The sequence below is a fragment of the Elgaria multicarinata genome, chromosome 4 (assembly GCF_023053635.1).
Source record: "Elgaria multicarinata webbii isolate HBS135686 ecotype San Diego chromosome 4, rElgMul1.1.pri, whole genome shotgun sequence".
In the NCBI taxonomy this organism is placed as follows: Eukaryota; Metazoa; Chordata; class Lepidosauria; order Squamata; family Anguidae; genus Elgaria; species Elgaria multicarinata.
Window position 1 is genome coordinate 69265687 of NC_086174.1, and position 23375 is coordinate 69289061.

Sequence of the window (23375 nt, forward strand, 5' to 3'; positions counted from 1 at the left end):
TCGAGGGTTGCTATTTGGAAGTGTGTCAAAATCTCTGCATCGAGCACAAGTCCTGATATGTGCCTGAGGATCAGGACTTGGCCTGGAGCATTTATCCCAGACTTAGCCATAAATGTACATTATCCAACCATTCACTAACCTTCCTGCACTTTAGTACTAAACAAAGTAAGGAAATAACTTCTAGCATTTTTACCAAACTATGGCTTGGAAAATATTAGTATTCATAGCAAACACCATCTATGAAAAAGCACACTATTTTCTACAAGATACTTTTCCAAAGTCAGATGGAACTAATGGTGTTCATTCTGCACTGATTACCTATGCACACAATGCTTCTAATTCATGACAAATCCGAGTATTTATTACTTCTTGGGATGAGATACCTAATGAAGCTGTCTAGAAAAAATCTTAGATTTTTCCACCAAGTAAAAAAGATTGGCCTATCAATCCACCTCTTCTTGCTATCCACAATCCCAAAGCTTTTTTTTTTAAAAAAAAAGGAATAAAGGATTACCTTTTCATCACGGAAGCTAAGGAACTGCTGAAAAAGTTCACTTTCTGAAACAACTGGATGACGACACATCCTGGTCAGCCAAGCTTGTAGCCTCTCCATCCGCATTTTGATGAATTCCTCCTCAAAGCGCCCTGTAGGCCAATGAGAAATAGCCATTGCCATTCATATTTAATGCAACCTACATTTTCTCCGATCAATACAGGCTATTTTGAAATCAATATTTGTAAAAACAGACACCTGTATCCACCGAATAACCTGAAGAGCTTAGGAAAATATGTATGTTTCATAAATACTCCTAAACTCTAAGGGCAAAATCTAATGTCACATGAATTAACTTCCACTCACATAATGTGACTTTCCCCTCTTCTCCTCCCCCTGCTGCTCCCCATACCCACACAAATCTGCTTCATACGGTCCCCCACCATTCTGCTGACAAAAACTGTTCCATTGGCCAGGATATCACCCTAACTGCTTGGTTTTGCTCAAGCTGCATATTCTCAATTTCCACATCCCACATAATGCTTTAATTTATGTTAGCAAACACTTTTGTCTGTTAAACATAAGATGTATTTCAGGTTAAGAGAGAAGGTCTGATGGGCTTTAAGAGTGGTGGTAACTTGTTGGGTGCCTAGTTTGAGAAAATATTAAATATGGACGGTTAGAAGGGAAAAGGTAATGGCCAACAATAGAAAGCCAGTAGCAGAGTTGCACTGCCAATACAACCCATTCCAACTTGTATGCCAGCTGTCATTGGACTTTGCAAAGATGAGGGGCCTATTCAAATCTGCAAACAGGAGTATGCTAATAATTCTTTCTTTCTCCAGCAGTGGAGCCTTTGATCAGATGCCTGAAGCCAGTAAAGAACTGTATGAGGGCCAATGAACTGAAGGCCAATCTAGATAAGATTGTTGAAGTTGGCAGTAGGAGGTTTCACTATCAGGGAGCAGGTGGATGGCCCATTCTGGATGTGCCTGATAATCTCTGAAGTAGTAGATCTGCAGCTTGGGTTTGCTTCTGGATCCAGACTTGCTGCTTGAGTCTCATGTCATAGCTGTGGCCCGGTGTGCCTTTTCTTCTTTTCTTGGTACAACAGCTGCATCATCTTCTTAACAACTGAGACCTGGCCTTCATGATTCATGCCTTGGTATCATCTATACTGAACTACTGTAATATGCTCAGTAGGGCTGAAAGACTGTTTAGAAAATATAGCTGGTCCACAAAGCAGTGGCTAAACTCTTGACAGAGGAAACAATATCACACCTCCCCTTAAAGGGTTGGGCTGGTTAATGGTTTCTGGACATATTTCAGAGTACTGATTTTAACTTTTAAAGCTCTATATGGTCTTGGACCTGCTCACATGAAAGAACAATTCCTCCTATGTGTCCCTTCCTGTGCTTTGAGATCGTCTGAGGACAATACTTTGTAATTGTTCTAATCATCAGCAAATGACAACCTTCCGATGTTTTAGACTTCAATAACTTTAATAACTTCAACTCTCATCAGCCCCAGCCAACATGGCTAATGGTGAGGGATACTGGGAATTGTAGTCCAAAATATTTGGAGGGTGCCAGTTTGGGGAAGACTCAGATAGGGTGTTCTTGATGGTGGTCAAGCTAGAATTCCCTACCGTTTTAACCTTAGAAATCAGGACAGTTATTCAAAAGTAACATCAGTTATTTTTCTTGCAGAGTTCCCTCCCACCAGAATTGAATATGAGGTGCTTTAACCTTTGCCCCTAATGTTTTATAGTTGCATTTGATGACTTTTTTTTGTTATTTATTGCTTTACCTCTTTAAAATGGATTTTATTGTTTTGAGCGCTTTGGGCTACAAATAGACTTATATTTTATTGTGTGTGAAAACACCACAATAAATTATAAGGCAGTAACACATAACTTGTTTTGCATATGTGAATTGTTTTGCATATGTGAATTACTAATGTTAACACTAAGACTGCTTCAGACTAAAAAAATACTAATGAGCATACTATTTTTCAATGGCTAGAAAGGAATAAGCAATTTCATTAGAAGTTCTTTTCATTCTCACAATATCTCAAAATAATTATCTAAAGTTTAATCATTAAGAATTCACAATGAACTCAGCATGCTCATTGGTTCATTGTGTTTTCTTCCAAGCTGATGCACTGGTGGCATTCTGAGTTTGATGCTAGCCAAAGGAAAATTAAATCACTTCCTCAGTTTTCAGTTTCCTCGACATTAATCCTAGTATATATATCAATGCTCAATTTTCTTTTCATGCAGTAATGTTGTTGCATTTTCAGCAGTACATTAGAGCTATAGTGCTGGCTGTACATCCATTTTTTTATTCGCTGTCTTTATATAACTGTTTAAAGATTATCCTTGAGCAGAAAAGGATATTGGAAAGTGCAATTATTGGAAAGTGCCAATTACTTAGGACGTTGTACACGTTGTCTCCCCATCACAAGAAGGTTCTACAATTCATACAACATATTGCTTGGACATTACATAATGAATTAGTTCACCTTATATTTTATAAAACTAGACCAAGTTCTAAAAGCCCTTTGGCAATGATACTAAACAGCTCAAACAAGCATGTAACAAAATCAATAGAAAAAACAACTCGAGAACCAATGTATTAAAATGCAGTTTTTTCAAGAGGCAGTTCAAATGTAACCAAGAACAGTATACTCTATTCTCAATGCTTTTGTCATCGCTCTTAGTTCTTATTTTTCTACTGTGCTTCCAAGCTTTGAGACAGCTAGCATGATAGCTAGGGTTGACGGGAGTTGCAGTCCAATGGATCTGTAGGGAACCATATTGAGGGAGGTTGCTTTAATGTGATGATACAAAGATGCAAACTGTAAGTTCCCTTCTTTCCAAAGTGACCTCTTTCAATAACTGTTGTGAACCATGCAGAGAGCTTAGGCTACTGATATAGAAATGAAATGAACATTATTTTTCAGAAAAATAACATTGCTAATCAGAGTGAGAGACCACACAAAACTATTTCAAGAACATTCAGTTTGATAAAGGTACCTGTAACTTGTTTGTCTGGAAGAGATGGAATTGGAATGGCTGATCCAAACTTAATCAAGAGACGCTCATATAACCAGTCAAAGTGTTTATATCTGTGGTTGACAGATCGATTTGTGTTCTGTAAAATAGGCAGACAAAAAATCTCTTGCTTATGACTTCTCTAAAATATATTTACTACAATGTTTGTATCAGCTATTATTATTTAACTGCTTGATGTGAAGCTTTTATAAACTATATTGGGACATTTTGAGATGTCACCTGATGAAACACCTCTGGTACGCACTTACTGTACATGTAAGCTGATATTCGATGTAGCTCTTCAGTCCATACATTTTAGAACCTTTTTTTGGATCAGCCACAACACAGTCAAATGTAGAGGTAGGATAAACCCACATTGGACCATAATCTCCAATCTACAGGAGAACAAAAATATTTATTAACTCTAGGCACCCTAGACAATATCTTATCTAATTTATAGATTTAGTGCCTAGGATAAAGCAATTCCATGTGAAAGCGATTAGTGCATGTAAGATTTCTATGACTTAGCATTATTAGTCCTAATATTACAATGGGGTTTTATGACCTGGATGATTGTAACAGGTAGTCAGTGCATCTTGTGCACACAGTCCTTTAAAATCTCTGAAAGATTCATATTTCTACACTTATTTATCTGAACAACAAAATTAAGAATGTGCTACATAATTTCAACTAGACAGCACAAAAGGCTGCTTAGGGAGAAAAATGCATTAAAAATTGAGGTAGCTTGATTGTGCAGTAGTGTGCTGAACAAGGACTTGTGTCCTAGTCCAGGATCACTATTAAAAGGAGTAAGTGAATTATAGGTTTGATTTTTAGGGAAGTCTATTTGAGGCTTCACCGTCCTCTAGTATGCAAATTATTTAGCATGTGCAAGACCCAACTGTTTTGCATTCAAGCAGTGTTTCTTTAGCACTTGCTGCTTTATCTAAAAAGTGAATATTTTAAAAGTATTTATACGAATGGCTCATGCAGTTGCCAGATATATAGATAGACAATTATAAATATGAAACTTACAATTATAGGAATTTTCTCTTTGGGTTTTACTAGCTGCTTTGCCATCAGATACTGTTCCACTCCAGGTTTTGCAAATCCAGGAAATCTGATCAGAGAAATAAAGTAACTGACTCCTTCTTTCATAGGCTCTCTGCCAGATTCAGAAATGCCAGCCATATTTTACAGACGCTGGCCCTTCCAACAAGATAAATGCAGCTATTACTCAAACAATTGTGCCAAAATGACCTAGTCACAGACTGATCAACAGCTGCGATAGAAATGTATAAATCTTTAGCTTCAATGAAGTCATCTCTGATTGGCTGAATTCAGCCAATCAGAACAATCAGTGCAGAGGAACAGTTAGTACCAACTGCCACTATAACACCATTTGAAAGGCCTCAGAATTTTCCTCTGTCATTCGATAAGTTGAGTTATCTCCTACAGTTCAGTCTATAGGCGCAATCCAGAACAACCACCCCTCATATGCATGAAAAAAAGTTTTGTCCACAGCAGGAATTTCATCTCTTCAGTTCTCAAAATGCCCGCGCACACTGCACTGTGCCACTCCCTCCAGAAAATGAGGGGACTAGCAAACTATATGGTCAAACCATTCAACCTTCTACTTGAACAGCTGTGTGATACTCCCTGAGGGGCACAGACATTTTAGTCCAGCTTTTCCACATGATCAACCCAAATTAAGTGTACACTTTAGAAATACAATTTTGGTTTGGGAATTTAGAAAGAGTATGCCTTGTTTATCTGCTTTCTCCTTCAGCTGTAGAATACTGAATTTCTGACCTTTTCCTACCAGAATAACTGCATTATTTGGATCCTTCATAGAGTAATGAGGCTGCAAATTATGATCATAGCAAACTCTGATTCAAATTAATTTAGACTCCCCACCACATAATTTCCTCTATTTTTTCACCCCATTCAGAACCATAAGTTTTACTTGTTAAGTGGTATTTTCATAGCAGCTCCACGGCTATTCCCACGTTGAAGTCCTGCTGGGTCAGAAGGCTCTGTCTCTTTATAACCAAGATAGGGAGCAGCCGTTGATTTGGGGTCATCCCAGTCATCATCCCAATCATCGTCATCAGCAGCCGCTAAAGGGGAGAAGATACTGTTGTATATATAGTGCTAAAATCACACATATACTTTTCATAAATATACGGCATCTAAATAGCGGGAACATAGGAAGCTGCCTTATAGTCAGCCAGAACACTGGTCCATCTAGCCCAAAATTGTTGACACTGACTGGCAGAGGCTTTCCAGGGTTTCAGGCAGGAATTTTTCATACAATATCTGGAGTTGCTGAGGATTCAGCTATGGCCCCTTGCACATAACTGACATTATCCAGTTTAGTATGCCCTAATGCAACATTCACACAAAGTTGAGAAGGCTAAACTGCATTCTGAAGCACAAAGGTATAGCCTTCCAAGATAGAAAGTTAAATTGTAAGAAGCTCCAATTCACACACAAATAATCCTCTGCTATCTTAGTGCCTTGCCATTATTAATGGAATGTACATTAAGAATCTGCTGGCTATTTCTGAGTATGTTTACCCAGTAGTATTAGCAGAATTCTTTGATATAAGGTCATTCTGTTTTAAAATTAGGTGCATCTTCAGCCCCACCACCATTTCTAATAGTCCACACCAGTTACTGAAAAAACTCTGCTGACCTGGACCTTGATAAGCCTGTGGATGACCGAATGCTGCTGCATCCCAGTTGTTTGAAGTGCTATTTTTCGGCTTAGCTTCAGGTTTTGTTGCCCAGTTATCAGCAGCTGTTGTATTGTCCCAGCTTGACCAGGGGTCATTTGCACTGCTAACAGTCTATGTTAAAAAAAGGAAGGGGGGAGAACATTCATATTTTTAGGACATAGCATTGATAAAGAATAAAATTAGAACAGTGATCTTTGATTAGTGATTAGAACCAACCTGCTAGCAAATAGAACATATATGTAGCGACCAATGGGAATAGGAAAGCTCTTTTGCAAATAATATTACTCAATTGCCAATGAAAACCCACCCTCTGAATCTGAGCCTGCTTTAAGTTTGTGAAGGAGGAACTCCCACAAACAAAGACTGTCCTACCTATGCTGGAGTATTGACTAGTTATTAGATAGGTAAGAAGTAAACGTATCTAGACTGTGGACCCACTTTCTATTTATGGAAATACATTCCAGTTTGGTACTCCATTTAATGACTACGCAAATGAGTCACTGAGGCACAAGGGTCTTGTATCTACAGAGTAGTGATGGGCAACGTATGGTCCTCCAGGTGTTTTAGCTTACAATTCCCATCAACCCTAGCCAACGTAATAGCTTGCACAATAATAGCTTTCTAGGGACAGCTTGGCCACAGTGGTACAGGCGTTAGTAGCCTCAAGACTGGATTACTGCAATGCACTCTAGGTGGGGCTTCCCTAAGACTGCTCCAGAAGCTGGAGCTAGTGCAGAGCACAGCAGCTCGGGGGTTGTCAGGAGCTGCCTTTTTAGCACATAACTCCTTTGCTGGGGGAATTGCACTGGCTACCTATTTGCTACCAGGTCAGGTTTAAGGTTTTGGTAGGCTTCAGCTACACTGACTGACTCACTCTTTAAAACAAAATTATTAGTCTTTTTCTAGATGATTTAGAAAGGTGAAATTTGGTTCACATCTACCCCAAGACACTCAAATTCCTAAAATAAAAAGTCTGAAAATTGCACATTTCAAGAAACATCTAATAGTCAAACAGCAGAGCATGAAGGCCATCTCCAAACATGGACAACTGTTGATAGCTGATAGCAAGCAAAACCACACGTGGGATAGAATGTTGCATTACGACAGGTTTTTTAAAAAACTTTTGTGAACTGCCCAGAGAGCTTTGGCTATTGGGAAGTATAGAAATGCAATAAATAAATAAATAAATAAATAAAGGGGGGCAACAGATGTGGCAGGGGGAGGAAAAATAATTTCCAATATCAACAGAAATGTATATCTATGGTTAAGGAACATGAGCTTTATTTTCTAGAATATACACTTGTAAATGCGCACACACTGAAAATATGGAAAGAGGTACTGACTACCCAATTAATAAAATGTGGGTCGTATATCTCTCAACTTTCAAATGAGAAGCAGTTAACCACAAAAAAAGCTTTTTGTTCAAATTTTTAAAATAGGTGATCAAATAAGAACAACAAATTTAAGATGCTTGTTCATGCACTGGTTATTTCTCGGTTGGACTACTGCAACCTTCTTCTCTCTGGCCTTCCTTCTTCTCACATCAGTCCGTTGGTTTCTGTCCACCACTCTGCCGCTAAGATCATCTTCTTGGCTCGCCGCTCTGACCATGTTACTCCACTTCTGAAATCTCTTCACTGGCTTCCAATTCACTTCAGAATCCAATATAAACTTCTCCTGTTGACCTTCAAAGCTTTTCATGGTCTAGCTCCTTCCTATCTCTCCTCTCTCATCTCACACTATTGCGCCGCTCGTGCTCTTCGCTCCTCTGAGGCCATGTTTCTCGCCTGCCCAAGGGTCTCTACTTCCCTTGCTCGGCTTCGTCCATTTTCTTCTGCTGCCCCTTACACCTGGAACGCTCTTCCAGAACATCTGAGATCCACAAGTTCAATCGCAGCTTTTAAAGCTCAGCTAAAAACTTTTCTTTTTCCTAAAGCTTTTAAAACTTGATGCTGTTTGGACTTTATACTGTTAGTTTTACCCTACCCTGTGCCTGTTTACCCTACCCAGTGCCTGTTTGCATTCTCTTCCCCTCCTTATCGCTTTACTATGATTTTAATAGAATGTAAGCCTATGCGGCAGGGTCTTGCTATTTACTGTTTTACTCTGTACAGCACCATGTACATAGATGGTGCTATATAAATAAATAATAATAATAATAATAACGTTTCTCTCATTATTAAAAAAAAAAGGTGTGGGGGGAGTGGGGGAGATGTCTGCTTCGGACAACTTATTAAGCCAAGCTATACATGAACCTTTTGCTTGTGCAGAGAGCTCCTTTGTTCCTGCATTCATGAGAGCTACAATTAAACCACAAAGTAAATGATGGTTAATTACAGACTTCCAGGTTTAATTGAGCAGAGAGGAGTGAAGGGTCTGTGTCATGGTCATTAGGATGGTGCATATCTTGCTTTAATAAGCCAACAGTATTATCTGCATGCAACCAATATCCCCAATTCCAAAGGCTTGAATAAGTATTTGTACCACTGAGCTGTTCAACTATATTCATTATAATGCTAGCAAACTTATATGAAGTTATTTTAAATATGTCTGTTGTGCAGGCAATGACTTCCAACAAGAAATGTGCTATGTATCCATAGATGTGATGATGTTTAGTTAATACTTAACAAAAATGTGATGTTATTAAATATATTTGATTATAATATGAAATATGGATACACATTAAAAAATCTGATGAAACCAAATTAAAGTTTTGTTCAGAGAAATTGTGACATGTATGGTACTTTGATTTGCACAATTCTAGCTGCAACATTTGGTTTTCTTGGAACAACAAGCACAGCTCCTCTGACAGCACAAAGGAAGAGAGTCACACAAATGTCACACCTGTGGAATTACCATCACTTAATCAAAGCCAGCTATGGCAACCACACCCATACTCATAATTAGAAAATTTAATTCTTGCAAGTCTAAAACAGGCATGGGCAACTTGTGACCCTACATATGTTGGACTGCAACTCCCACCGTGCCTTCACCACTGGTTGTGCTGCTTAGGTTGTAGTCCATGAACATCTGGAGGGCCACAAGTTGCCCACCTTTGCTCTAAAGAGATACACTGTTACTTAGTTACATTTGAAGAGCATATTGTACCACTGAATTTAAGTCTGTTTTCTTTTTTTAAAAAATCATCCAGCTGCAGAACACACCCCAGCCAGCAATATACACTGAAATTCCATCATTAAATAGAGACCACCTCTCAAACAACATTCAAGTATTACAACATCTATTGTTATTTTTGAGTTTGTTTCTTAAGTAGACATCTCTTCTAACATCTAAGACCTAAATCTTAAAGTGTCACGTATTTCTCTGATAGAGCTGGAAAGCATTTGTGCAGGCTTTTGAGCAATGGTGGTGTGAGAGAAAGGCACCTGGATTTTATTACACTGACATGTTCAAATAACCTTTTCTTTATCCATTATGGATAAAGAAGATAGTGTTCAGCTGGGCAAAACACTATCTTCTGCCCAGCTGAACATATGCAGTTGCCTTACACCAAGTCAGACAGTTGGATACATCTAATATAGTCCATTCACCTCACACTGGCTTTTATAGCGAAAAGGACCAGGTAGCAAGTGATGGGAAAGTTAACTGCCTAACACCCCCAAGAACTGTTGCCAGTCAGAGTATATAATCCTGAGCTACATGGACCAATGGTCTTACTCAGTATAAGGCAATTTCACATGTTAATTACCTCTCAAATCAGGTAGAAAAGTTTGTTGAGCAGAACCACTACTATGCAATCAAAATACATATCAGTATTCTATGATACTTGTGTAAACCATAAATTAGCCATACATTTATTTACTAAAAGCTACATGGAGTTGGGGAAAGGTTATGCTTTCTAAGAAGTGGCCTGTGATTTGTTAACAATGTAAACATTTGCTTCATTTTTGGACATGAAAGAATCTGTATAGAAAGAATCTGCTATGCTGGCCTGGTTAATAATTCCTTGGGCTTCTTGAACTAGTAGAATCTTAATGTATGTAAAACTGAGAAATAAGAAGAGAATTTAATAGCAAGTCACAGGATCTTTTCTAAAATCTCACTTTGCTTCCAAACATACCATACCACCTCCTACCATTACTACAAACAAAATTTTAAAAGACTTTAAACTTAGAGAGTCACTTTCCCAAGAGTCTAAGAAAAGGAAAATAGAATCTAATTACTTCTTTGTATCTTCACGACATACCAAGAATGTATCAATGACTGAATTAATATACTTCTATTATTTCTAGCTAATGCAGGTAGAGTGGAATGTTTTCCAGCAGTGTAACTAGATTTTAGAAGGCAAGATAATAATACAAACTTGCAGGTGATAATCCACAAACAAGATGTGAGAAGGAGATCAAGTGGTTTGGAAGTTACCTTTCTTGTAGAAGGAGTTGAAGGTGGAGACTGAGTAAAAATTTCCAAAATAGGTGTGTGAGCAGAGGATGCCAGAAAATCCACCTTAAAAATAAGAAGCTCTCAGTAATGGAGGAAAAAAGCAGCAGAAAGGAAAACCTGCAGCAGCTTAGAGCCCTGCAATACAGACAGATTCTTACAGGCAAGACGGATTGCTGAAATGTACACATGTCATATGACTTCCATTATCAGAAGCAACATGCATCCAAGCAAAAGCTCATTCCTAAAGGTAGCAGAATTTTGTCTTCAGCACCATATTCAAATTACACTACAGCGTTCAGATTCCAGAAGTTACATAAAGCACAAAGCAAAACTTTTAAAAAATAAAACCATGCAATCATAGCCAAACACCACCTTATATCATAACAAAACAACACAAGAAATGCTTCTTGGACCCTTACAAACGAACTTAATCTACATCACCTTCACACTGTAAATATCATGCAATTCCTGAACATCCCAGTCTTAAAGTGTTTCCATTACATAGGCACCAGTGAATTCACTGTTCTTATTTCTCAACAGAAGCACTGATGTATTGTTACATCTATGGCTACAACACATAAATGTTCACTCATTCATTCTACTAGAAGCATTATGATAATTTCTGTGAAACCAACATGTGTTGATAGGACATGAAAGGAGCCAGTGTCCACACGCAAGTGAAACAATCAAAAGACAGCATACAACCGTATTTAGTTGAAGAGGTTAATGAAAAATATAAACAATAAAAAAATGTCAGAGCCCATTAAAGCCCTAGACTTAGCTCACAATGCTAAGTAACTTGAGTAACTTGCCTGGACTATGCCTTGCCTCATTACTTTGTTATCATTGTTATCTTTTCGGCGCCAGGTCAAGACTTTTCTCTTCTCCCAGGCATTTTTAACAGCATTTTAACAGCATTTAACAACGTTAAGTTTGTTTTTAATGGACCCCACAATTGTTGTTTTTAAATGGATACTGTTGTTTTTATACTGTTTTTTATGTGTGTGTGTGTGTGTGTGTGTGTTTTTAAAAAAATTGTATACTTTTAATGTTTACTATTTTTAAATGTTGTAAACCGCCCAGAGAGCTTCGGCTGTGGGGCGGTATATAAATGTAAATAAATAAATAAATAAATACTTCCAGGAAAACCAAATAAAAATTTAAATGTTTTATAAGACTTGGTATTCTGACATAGCTGTAGTTATATAGCCACTGCATATAGTATAAGCAAGCTTAACTTAGAAATGATAGTGGAGTATCACTTTTCTTCATGTTCATAATCTCCTCTGAAGTAGTATTTTCAGAAGGAAGCCAATGACAACTTAAATCTTGCCTTTTTAACCCAGCAGGCTCTGCAAGGCAATTAACAAACCAATACTAAAATAAAATATATAAACCTAGCAACCAATACTTATTATTTAGTCATGGAATCATTTAGGCATGGTGCAAATATAATGCTAAACCATGGTTTACAGCCACTCAATTTGTCACATAGCAGAACCCTAATTTAGTTTACAGAACTAAACTCTCCCCACACACTAACTCGTGGGGATGGAGGTGGGGGAGACACTAGCAAGACCTGCTCATTACCTGATTTATGTCTCACTGTCTCAAACAGCTAGACTGCAAAGCAAAGAGGCAAGGGAATCATGGAAACTATGATAACAATTGTTTGCTTGGTGTAGATCTCTAAGAACGAGCTGCAGCAAGCCTTGGGCCCATGTACTCCTCCTACTACACGACTGTGAGGAGGAATTCAAAAGCTCTCATTTCTATTTGAGTTTAACTTAGACAAACTGGTTAATTCTTAACTATGATTTGTTGAAACCAGCCAGCTTCAGACCATAGGCTTATGAAACTGCCTTGCTACAACAAACCACAGTTCCAAATTAACTATAGTTTAGGACTTAAACTATTAACTATAGTTTAACATAGTAAACTGCAGTTAATTTAAAATGGAAACTTCTCATCTCTTCCTTGCAGCCATATGGGGGAGGGAGCAAGTTTGTGAGCCCAAGGTTCACTCCAGTTCATTCTCATAATGCTAAACCATATTATAGTTTGCAAAGCCACTAATCATGGCCCAGCATCATGATTTGTTGCCAAAATGTATTCATGATGGACACAACTTCAATGCTTTAACTATGCTTGTCATATATCTGAATAGGTGTTCTAGTACCTAGGCACAAGAAAGAATTGTAAGAATGCTCTAAGTTGTTCAACAAGCATGTACAGAATATATTGCATTTGGATATATTACACTTGTATTTTTAAAGATGAATATCTTGCTTAGACGCTTGTAAAACTGGCAGAACATATTGGTGAAATTGTTGTGGAAAGCAAACTACTCAACAGTCACTTTAGCAACATGTAAGCCATGTAACAAAGTATCTGTAATGTTATGATTTAGTACTATGCCACACATTTTGGACTAAATCTCCCATCAGCCCCAGCCAGCTTGGCCAAAGGTCAGTAACTCAAGGAGTTGTACTCCAAAACTTCTGGAGGACGCCAATGTGAAGATGACCAAGCTAGGGAATATCCAATAGAACTGAGAATTCAACACTGTTTTAAGTCTAAAAATGTGTGTGATGCTTTCCTTTGGATATCAGGATCAGCCACAGCGGTCCAAAGTAATATATTTGTTTTTTCTTGCTTAGGGCAAAAATTATATATCAAGAGTAATGGCCTAGATCCAAAGAACCATTTTAAGCCACATCCAAAAAATTTCATCTCCCAAGGGGTCTTTTCATTTACTTGTCTTGAACAGCAACCATATATCCCATTTGACACATCCTTTCTGAAAGTGAAAGGAGTCAAACAATTTATGATGTGGCATGAGAGTCTGCTGTTTAAAGAAAATAAGCCAGCAATCTCACTAGGCATGCCTTAAGTAGCTCTTTGGACCTCAGCTAATGCCTAAAAGTAAGCCTTGTCTTTATGTTTAATGTAAGAAGAACCTTCTCTTCACTATATCTAAGATTTTTCAGTGTACAGGATATTTTTCAATTCTTCTCTGTCCTCCCAGTCAATCTAACCTACTTCCAAGGGCAGCAACAAGTTGTCAAGTAAACTTCATGGTCTCCAATGTACATATTCCATTCTCTATTTATATATACCACTCAGTTTGTTGTCAATTACATTTCCCCCTGACATTCTTTTAGCCTTTATAAAATTAAATTTTTAACAAGTTCATCTGTCAAATGACTGAATGTTCTGTATCACTGTAGTGTTTAGTCACTTCAGTTTTCAGCCTTTACTGTTTCAAATAAGTAAGCAAGCAATTTTATTTATTACATTTATATACCGCCCCATAGCCGAAGCTCTCTGGGCAGTTTACAAAAGTTAAAATCAGTAAACATTAAAAGTACACAAAATTTAAAAACATAAAAACAACAGTAAAAAAACAACAGTTTTTATCATATTATGAAGCAAAACTGTGCAAATGTATTTGTTTTCATGGACAACAGTAGAGGTTCTTTATGTCCATTCACCGAAATTAAGAAGCTTGAACAAAAACTATAATTTTTTTCAATGAATTAAATGCGTTGCCACAAGAGCCCAACCTAAAGTTTGTTTCTGGTGATAAGAAACCTTTGAACACCTTCTCCTGGAAAGAAGGGAAAAATTATTCTGCTCTTGACCTATGGACTACTACAAAGGTTTAGAAATGTTGAAAGATACCCTGTCCGGGTCTATATTGCAATATAGGAAGAGGGTTGTGTCAGTTGTCATGAAGCCTTTGGCAGCGATTTGGAAGCCTTTGGCTAAACTGCTCTAATATCAAAACTGCTAAAGGGTCTCTGGCTACTATCTTTTTGAGCCTAATAGTCTCCGGCTGCTGCAGAGCTGCTCAGACCCTAGAGAGCGGCAGGCCAGGAAATGGCTGAGAAGAGTTGGAACTGAAATTAAGATAGGGGCTTAAGACCTGACAGTTAGTACTTGGAAAAATGAAGGGTCCAGAAGAAGAAGGGCAAGTAGGTTGGCAGTTGCTGCTTTCTGATGCAACAACAGCTAGGACACGTTGTACAAAATATTTGAGCAGTTTCTTTGAAATCTGGCAAAAAACAAGAGGAAAAAGTAGAAGGCTACATGGAGTTGTCAGAGAAGATAGGAAAAAGGGAAAGAGAATGAACAATGAAAGAAGAGCGGCACATGGCCAGAGGAAGCATGGATTTTTCTGAAGTAACCAAACACGTCTTTTGGCTGAGAGCACCCACTGGCTGAGCTAATGTGGGGTTTTGCAACATTCAAAACCCCTCTTCATTTGTTAGGGCTCATACATTCCTTGTACATGAGTGTCTGGAGTGAGGCTACACCAGCTAGCCCTGGCCTCCCGTTCCTTTTTGTTTCTGACTGCAAACAGGCTGTAATGTAGCCGTAGATCTGACTGGTTATTTCTCATATCAGAACCAGGGCTTAAAATGATTTATCAGAAACATACTACTCAAACATACATTTGATGACAAAACGCTGTTAAAAATAAAATCAGACAGCATATCACATTAGTGTAGATACTTCCTCCTTTGATTCATTAAGCTTTTCCCCAAACTATCAAGAATCTGGTAAAACCCAATTCCCAATATCTCACAAAAATGTCAAGTTCAACTGACCCTTATACTAACGAGCTGCATTAACAGTGTTCCGGCAACAGATGCACCAAGCCATTAGTATAAACATAGCTACAGTATATATCTATAGTATGTCAATTTTAAAAAGTCATCAATGATATTACACAGGGAGATACATTCCTGCCACAGAAGATCTATTCATCCTAGCCACAGTTATAAACAACCTCTAATTAAACAATCCATTATTATACCATGCCAGGCTGTTCCCCACAACCAGAAAATCTGTGTTGCTTGTTAGAAATCTCCTTTGTTTAATTACACCATTTCTGTCATTTATAAAGTAGAAGTCATTAACTGCACAATGTACTGGGGACATATCATCATCCCCTACCCCAATGACCAAAATTCTGAATGTGATGTTGAGATGGAGAAAATCAGGTAGGCACCTAAGGGAAAAGACATAATAATGGGCAATTTCAGCTACCTTCACATTGACTGGATAAATGAACCTTCAGATTGTGACAAGAAGCAAACTTTTCTAGACACAATAAATGACAGGTACTTATGGAGCCTATCAGAGGGGAGGTGATCCATGATTTAATGCAGAGAGGTGCATGATGTGAAACTGCTCATGAACAGTGAACACAGCACTATGAAATTTAACATATATGTAAGTTGACAGTTGTCCAGGAAGCATAACATGGTCATATTTAATTTCAAAAAGAAAAACTTCACAAAGGTAAAAGGGTTAGTTAAAACAGGTGTGCAGAACCTCATTCAGTCTGAGGGCTGAATTCCATTTCAAAAAGCTTTCGGGAGCCACATTCCAGTGGAAGGACTGAAGGCAAAGGGGGCAGTCATCAAAATACCAAAACTGCTAGCATATTTTAGGTTAAAGTGTATACAACCAGTAACTAAGCCTTTTAGAATACGAAAATTGCACAAAAGCTGGAAAACCACCAAACTATCGGTGGTTGAGGGAAAGGGCTGTGGCCACCTAGAAAACCCCAGAAGGTTGGACTGGGCCCCCAGGAGGGCCAGATTGGGCCCTCTGGGCCTGAGGTTCTGCAGCCCAAGTTAAAAAGTAAATGGAAAGGAAGATGAAACAGATTGAATCTGTTCAATATGCTTTAAGGTTAATTATAGGAGGTTATAAAAGCTGGTCAGATACAAACACCCACACCCACACCCGAGATTAGGAAAGATACAAACAAATCTAGAAGGATGCAGCACAGTTGATGAGCTCAGTCAAGGGAGCTTTGCAAAAGCTTTCTTGAAAACCTGGATGTCTTCATGAAATAGGAACAAAACAAAGCACAAACTCTAGTAAAATTAATACAAGTTCACAATAAAGACCCTCCCCTCCCAAAAGAGAGATTATTCATGGAGGATATTCATAGAATCATAGAATAGTAGAGTTGGAAGGGGCCTAAAAGGCCATCGTGTCCAACCCCCTGACCAATACCAATACCTAAATTGAACCTCCATGCTCACAGACAGTGTACCAGTAAGCTGGAGGACAAACAAAGAGGGAGAGCTGCGGCTGTTATGCCCCATTTATGGCCTCCTCAAAACATCCAGCTAGCCAGAGTAGGAAAGAGCATTCTTTGATCTAAGCCAGCAGAGTAGTTCTTCTGTTCTTATCAGAAGAACTTGCTGCTTTCCCTCCATTTCCATTATGACTAGTGCCAAGAAATGAGTAAATATTCAAAAGGATTATAGAACAGCAATGATTCTCTTTTCCATGTTTTTGATAACTCAGTACAAGAGACTTTAACAAGCTTCTTTGGCTCTTTATAATCTGGCATGCTTCAGGCGTTCAAGAAAAGCATGCACTAAAAAAACAAAGAGAAGGTACCTACCTGGCTACTGTTTTTCGCAGCTTGCAAATTAGTCTGTGCAGTATTTGAGGAGAGGCAGTCAAAAAAGGCTTGGTCAGCTACTGAAATTCCATCTTTGGCACTTTCATGTACAATCTGAAAAATAGAACACTGCTGAAAAGACATTTCTAAAATAAAACATGCCCATTGATATTAAAAAATATGCTTTGAACTGAAATCATACAATATAAAAATCCAGGATTATGTATTTACCATCCCAATTTAGAATCACTATTCTCTTTAATGATTCACGTAAACGTTGTTTCCCTATAAAATATCTTTTTAAAAAAGACTATTTAAACACTATGGGCTCATGCCAGCACAGCACCCATTGAGCATAACAGAGCTCAGATTTTCCCTTTCTCCTGCAGCATTCAGCAAGCCAGGCCCTGGCTAAGCCACTACAGAGAACTAGAGGCCTGTATGCAATTCCCACATTCCCATTCAACCCTCCCCTCTCTTCTCAGTCAAGAAATGTGAGCATAGAAATCAGATTCCATGACCAAACAGAGGAAAATGGCTGGGCAGAGATGGGGAGGGCACATGAACGGACCTCCCATTCTCTTCAATGGCCCAGCAATGGGTCAGTGCATGAGGATAGGTGGAGAAGGGGAGAAAGGGGGCTCTGCTACGCTCTATGGGAAGGGTAGGCAACCTGCTGCCCTCCAAATGTTTTGGATTACAATTTCCATCTGCCCAGCCAGCATGGCCAAGGATCAGGGATTATGGGAGTTCTAGTCCAAAACATCTACAAGGCACCTAGTTACCTTCACCAAGTGAAACCCTATTACTTTTTATTTTCTGTTTCAGCAAGAAAAAGCTCTGACAGTTACAGGAATGAACTGATTGGTTTGGTTTTTAGTGTATTATAGGCCTCTAATATGTAACAATACAGAAACTATGAATGGATTTGGACGACACTCACAGCTTGTTGTAAGTTATTTAACCCAAGATAACCCATGGGCGCTAAATTCCATATCCAACCCCTGCTGAGGGGCTTTTGTGTCATGCGAACTCGGCAAGTGTGGTTTATGTGAAAGCTAAACAAAAAACAGACCATGGGGGTTACTCTCACATAAACACATGCTCGCTGGAGTCGCGTGACACACCACACTCACTGCTGCCTAACTATGGGTTAATAACCCACAAGGGGGCTGTCGTGTTATGTGAACAGCCCCAATGGATGAATTCTGTACCTCATTTATTGACTTACAGAGTGTATGACATTTCCAATACAAAATGACTTATGTACCACATATGTAACAATTACATTTCACTACACTGATGGATATTTACTACCGTATGTTATCTTACTTCAACATAATCTGTCGGAACTAGTCCTCGTTCTCCTTGGCTGTTTTTGCCTTCCAACCAGCCTCCACCTACATCCTACAACAATTAAAAAAAACACGGCTTAGTGCTTAGCAGTAAGAAATTGTACGTTTGTTTTTAGGAAATACATTTCTGCTCTATGTTTAGCATATTCTGTTGTATCCTCAGTATCACATGTTCATTCTTCCCTTCCTCCAAAGTACAAGAGGTTCTTGCAATTTATTCTCACAACCACCACCATAGGTTAGGTTGAGAGTCCATTTCACATCTGAGTAGGAATTTGAATCCAGGGTTCCCCAATCTGAGCAACACTCTCCACTGCACAACACTGACTGGGTTTGGATGATTGCAGCAAGGGAAGCAATCATTGTGGCTGCTTCCCACAAGTGTCATGCATACGACAACTATTTGCATTACTTCCCATACTCCTGCATAGGCTGGCATGTCATCCGAATGTCATACCCACCCTACTGGACAAGCAGTAGAGGTTGTAGGGTGGGTCCGACCCCCTCACCCAGGCTACGGCATGTACTGGATACAGACAACACACAGAAAATAATAGAAATGCTTGTCATGCATGCTGCACACGCAAGAGGAGTAGCCACAATGGCTGCTTTCCTCACTACAATCAACCAGAATCACCCACGGACTCTATGGAAACTTAGGTGGTTACAGCTGCAATCCTAGGCTTGCTTACGTGGAAATAAAAGTATGCAAATGTTAGATTTACCTCTGAGTAAACATGCAGAAGATTGGTGTTAAATGCTGCATATCTAATTCTTGATAACAGCAGTTCGGACTATTCTACACAAAAACTCTACATAGTTCCATTTTTTTTCAAAAACTTGCTACCCAAAATATTAAATATAAGTTGACTGGCAAATTTGATAAAAACCAATGGGACAATATTTATTTAATTTTTATCATTTATTATTAGAGTATCAGTAATGAAGTAAAGAAAACACAATCCTAAGTGTCTAAGAACTCAATCCTTTGCACTTGCTCAGAAACAAGTTCCTCCAAATTCAAAGGGTATGTTTATTTATTTATTCAAAACATTTGTATCCTGCCCTATATCACTAGGATCTCATACAATATAAAACAATAAAGATACACAGCTAAGTCACTGCCCTTGTTCGTATCTTTGGTTTGTTTGCCAACATACATTTGCAACAGTTCAGAGGACTAGCCTGAACTAATAGCCCAGAGAATTCTAGTTTTTGTCTAGAAAAAGAGGGGCATCACAGTGATCGACTATCTTTCTTTTAAATTAAGTAGTCTTGTACCTATTATAGCTTAAATTATTTGCCATTAGCCTCAAAGACATAAAAGAAAAATGTGTAAATAGTGTGTCTATAGGTTTCCATGTTCAGCAATAGAATTACTCAACAATTTATTGACCAAAATTCCAAGAAGTGGGTTATAGCATGGTACTCTAACTGAACACAACTTACCGGATTAGTAATTGTAATGATTTCTCCTTCATTAACGGTCAACTCATTGTTTCCAGGTTCAGCAGCAAAGTCATACATAACCCGAGCCTGTAGGTGTGTAAAAGTTATGTATCAGTGACAACATTCTGTCTTTAGTTCATGGCAATATGTAGCAGGAAACTGAGTCCTAAATGAATGTCAAAACAGAATTGAATTGGTGACATGTCACTCATTAAGAAAACTCGAACTTCCAAAACCCATATAAAAATCCAATTTAAGCAACATTTTAAATCTACAAATAGGCAACCCTCAAGAACCAGAACTCATTAACCCTGAATTTCCCAAGGAAAAAAAATCACCAACCCAATCAATGCACAAGCAATCTCCCCCGCCCTGCCCCAAACAAGTAATTACTATTATTATTATTATATATTTATTTATATAGCACCATCAATGTACATGGTGCTGTACAGAGTAAAACAGTAAATAGCAAGACCCTGCCGCATAGGCTTACATTCTAATAAAGTCATAATAACATACAACTCTCTCACCCACCTACTATTTTAAATGACCAACACTGCAAGACACAATAGAACAAGTGACTTTAGGCTCACAAAAATGAAAATAAAGACAATTATGTGTTTGTAATCTGCCCAGACAACATTAGTTATTGGGCAGGTGAGAAATGCAATAGTTATAGTAATAGTAACAATAATCATAGTTTGTTCCCAATACTGGAAACTCTGACGCGCAGCCCGGGTTTGCACGTAATCCAGGCTTTATTTAAACGCAAACAAGCAAGCATGCCAGTTCACACTGCTTGATTGCTGCTGCTTGGCCAGCGGGAGCAGCTCTGTTTTGGAATCCAAAAGTATTCTGACAATGGTACAGTCAAGTTTTACATAATGCTAAGCCATAGTTTGGTGCTACATAAACAAGCCAAGCCTTCTCCAGGCTTACCCTCACTTTCCCCATGCACAGTAGGAGCATGGAAACTGATCATTTTGTCCCCAGGCTCATAGCCTATGGTTTAAGTTGTTTGTGCTGAATGTGATGTTCCAGTTCCCTATAGGCTATGCTCTCCAGTTCATAGGAATTGGCAGGCTTGGGTTAACTAAAGGCAAATGGTTTTAAACTCATCTCCCCAGCTACATGGGAGGAGTAGGGGGTGTACACAAACCAGGAAGGAGGCTAGACCTATTCACAGAGCATTAAACCTTTGGTTTAAAATAGAGGGTGAATGCAAATCTTTTCATGCATTATAAGAGGAAGTTAGGCTTACAAATATGACTAATTAGCATTTTCTCCAAGTTAAACACCTCTTCACAACAATTTTTAGCCCAACAGAATGTGTAGCATCTGCATATCCTGAGTTCTTGAAAGATCTGGCTAGGTTACCAGGGTCTAACAAGACCAACAGCCTACTTATAGCCATGATTGTTGGAGACATTTTAGATATATCCTTCCTCTGTGAGAAGTGGAATAGGCAACTGGACATCACACTAAACCAAAGCAGTGGTCCATCTCACCCTTGTCTATTAAAATGCCCTCCATTAAACTATACAGCTTGGGACCAGAATACCTGAAACTCTGCTTTCCCATATAGGAACCTGCCCAGGTATTGAGATCTTCGGGGAGCCTTTGCCTCAGTACTACCACCATTGAAGGCACACTGGGTGGGAATGCAAGAGAGCGCCTTCTTGGTGACCCACTCCCAGGCTGTAGAATTCCCTGCCAAGGAAAGCTAGGAAGTCTCCTTCTCTGTTATCCTTCCACCAGCACGCAAAGACATTTTTATTCAGGCAGATCCTTGGTATGTAAGCTGGTCTACTGTTGAGGTTTTTTTTTTTAAAAAAAAAAAGTTAAAAATTGGCTGGTTCTGCTTATTTCTTTGTTGTGTTCTAATTGTGTTTTTAATTTACTTGTTTTTATGCTATATTTTAATTGTGTTTTTAATTTACTTGTTTTTATGCTATATTTTAAGGAAGACTTTGTTTTAATTCAGTTTGTATTCTTAGCCATCTTGAGTGCCATTTTTTGGCCAAAAGAAGGGATATAAATAAATAAAACCTGAGGATGCATCTCATCTAACTAACACTAATGTTCTGAATTTATAGGATGCCACACTGAGGTGTTGGCAATGGATCCCTTATAATTGGGTCCCTTGTCCATATGACAAAGAACTGCTCACTTGTAAACCCTTTTCGATAATTATTTAGTCCTGGAAACATCACTATATTTCAACAATATGCATATTTTGTTAAATTACATCCCCACTATTTTGAATTTCACACTGTGCCATGAACAATGAGTCATGCTTGCACGAAGGTCAGTGAAACGCATGGTGCTTCAACACCAGAAGGAGAGGTTGTTGCTTTCCATATAACAATAGGTTAATGATTTGCTCTCCTCGTCCTTATCTAAACTGCCAACGTATCAAGTGAGCACAATATATTGAATGAACACAAACACAGAAAGCAGAACATCTTTTCTTGAGATTTATGCATCCCAGTAAGCAGTCAAGTATACTTTATCTTTTCCATTTATAAGGTCAAAACACCTTCAATCATATTTTCCACTTCTCACTTTTGTATTAACTCTCCCCTTTTAGTTTTTGTTTGAATGTTATTTTTTCTGTCTTGTTCAAAATATTGCTTTTTCTACTGCAGAGAACAAATAAACAAAAATCATAGCTCTCCACTCACTATGTGCCACAGGTGGGGAGCAGGAGTCAACTAGATCTCATCCCTCCCTAGGGGACCAATTAATTTACACAAACGAAGAACATAAATAGGAACCCTGGGCCTTTATATTTTATTATTTATAGAAATATATCCCACCTTCAACTTTTTTAAAAAAACTGCCAAGAAAATTAGTAAGTCTCAATGACTTCTTACTATTTATTATTGTTTATTAATTTTGTACTCATTAACTGAACTAGTATTTTCCTAACTATTGAGTTCAAAGTTTATAGGATTATTGTAGCATTTTTATCAGACAATTTTCATACTGCTTGTCTTTCTATAATTGCATTTGTTTTTGTATGTTAGCAGCTTTGCATTTCCTTCTAAAAGGAAAAGCAGGGTGCGATTAGGAAGAAAGTATTAAACTAAATAAAAAATCAAGGGTAGCAGCCAACATATGAACAATGTGTTATTCTGCTGGCTCTCAACCAAATTCTCTATGGCATGAAAAGTGAACCTCCATCCCATTCCCATTGAGCTTAGGCTGCTGCAGTACTGAGAGATTCAACAGACACAACAGTAAGAGGTGAACCCTTCTCCATTTGCCAATGTAGGTCTTGGTAATGCATGTCACATCAGCATGCTCACCCAGAAGTAAATCCTGAATGACAGATGATTTACCAGGGGATGACTTTAAGAGTCAATGGATCAATGACATGGTAACCGTGTAATCAATCCATTAGGGGCCCTCGCTGGGAGAATGATTTAGAAGGGTAAATAGTT

General features: G+C 38.3%; 1 protein-coding gene across 4 annotated transcripts in view; it reads right to left on the bottom strand.

Moving 5' to 3' along the window:
- The window catches only part of SNX9 (sorting nexin 9), a 53496-nt gene that overhangs the window by 16182 nt on the left and 13939 nt on the right, over window positions 1-23375 (bottom strand). For 3 of the 4 annotated variants that reach the window (XM_063124501.1, XM_063124500.1, XM_063124502.1), the window contains exons 2-11: window positions 19930-20016; window positions 18458-18532; window positions 17126-17239; window positions 10672-10755; window positions 6246-6399; window positions 5515-5668; window positions 4584-4668; window positions 3818-3943; window positions 3531-3648; window positions 515-645 (exon numbers count right to left, since the gene is read on the bottom strand). In XM_063124501.1, the coding sequence (XP_062980571.1) occupies window positions 515-645; window positions 3531-3648; window positions 3818-3943; window positions 4584-4668; window positions 5515-5668; window positions 6246-6399; window positions 10672-10755; window positions 17126-17239; window positions 18458-18532; window positions 19930-20007 (1119 nt within the window). In that variant the 5' untranslated portion in view covers window positions 20008-20016. The remainder of the gene's footprint in view (window positions 1-514; window positions 646-3530; window positions 3649-3817; window positions 3944-4583; window positions 4669-5514; window positions 5669-6245; window positions 6400-10671; window positions 10756-17125; window positions 17240-18457; window positions 18533-19929; window positions 20017-23375) is intronic. The other variant, XM_063124503.1, reaches the window with a different exon arrangement.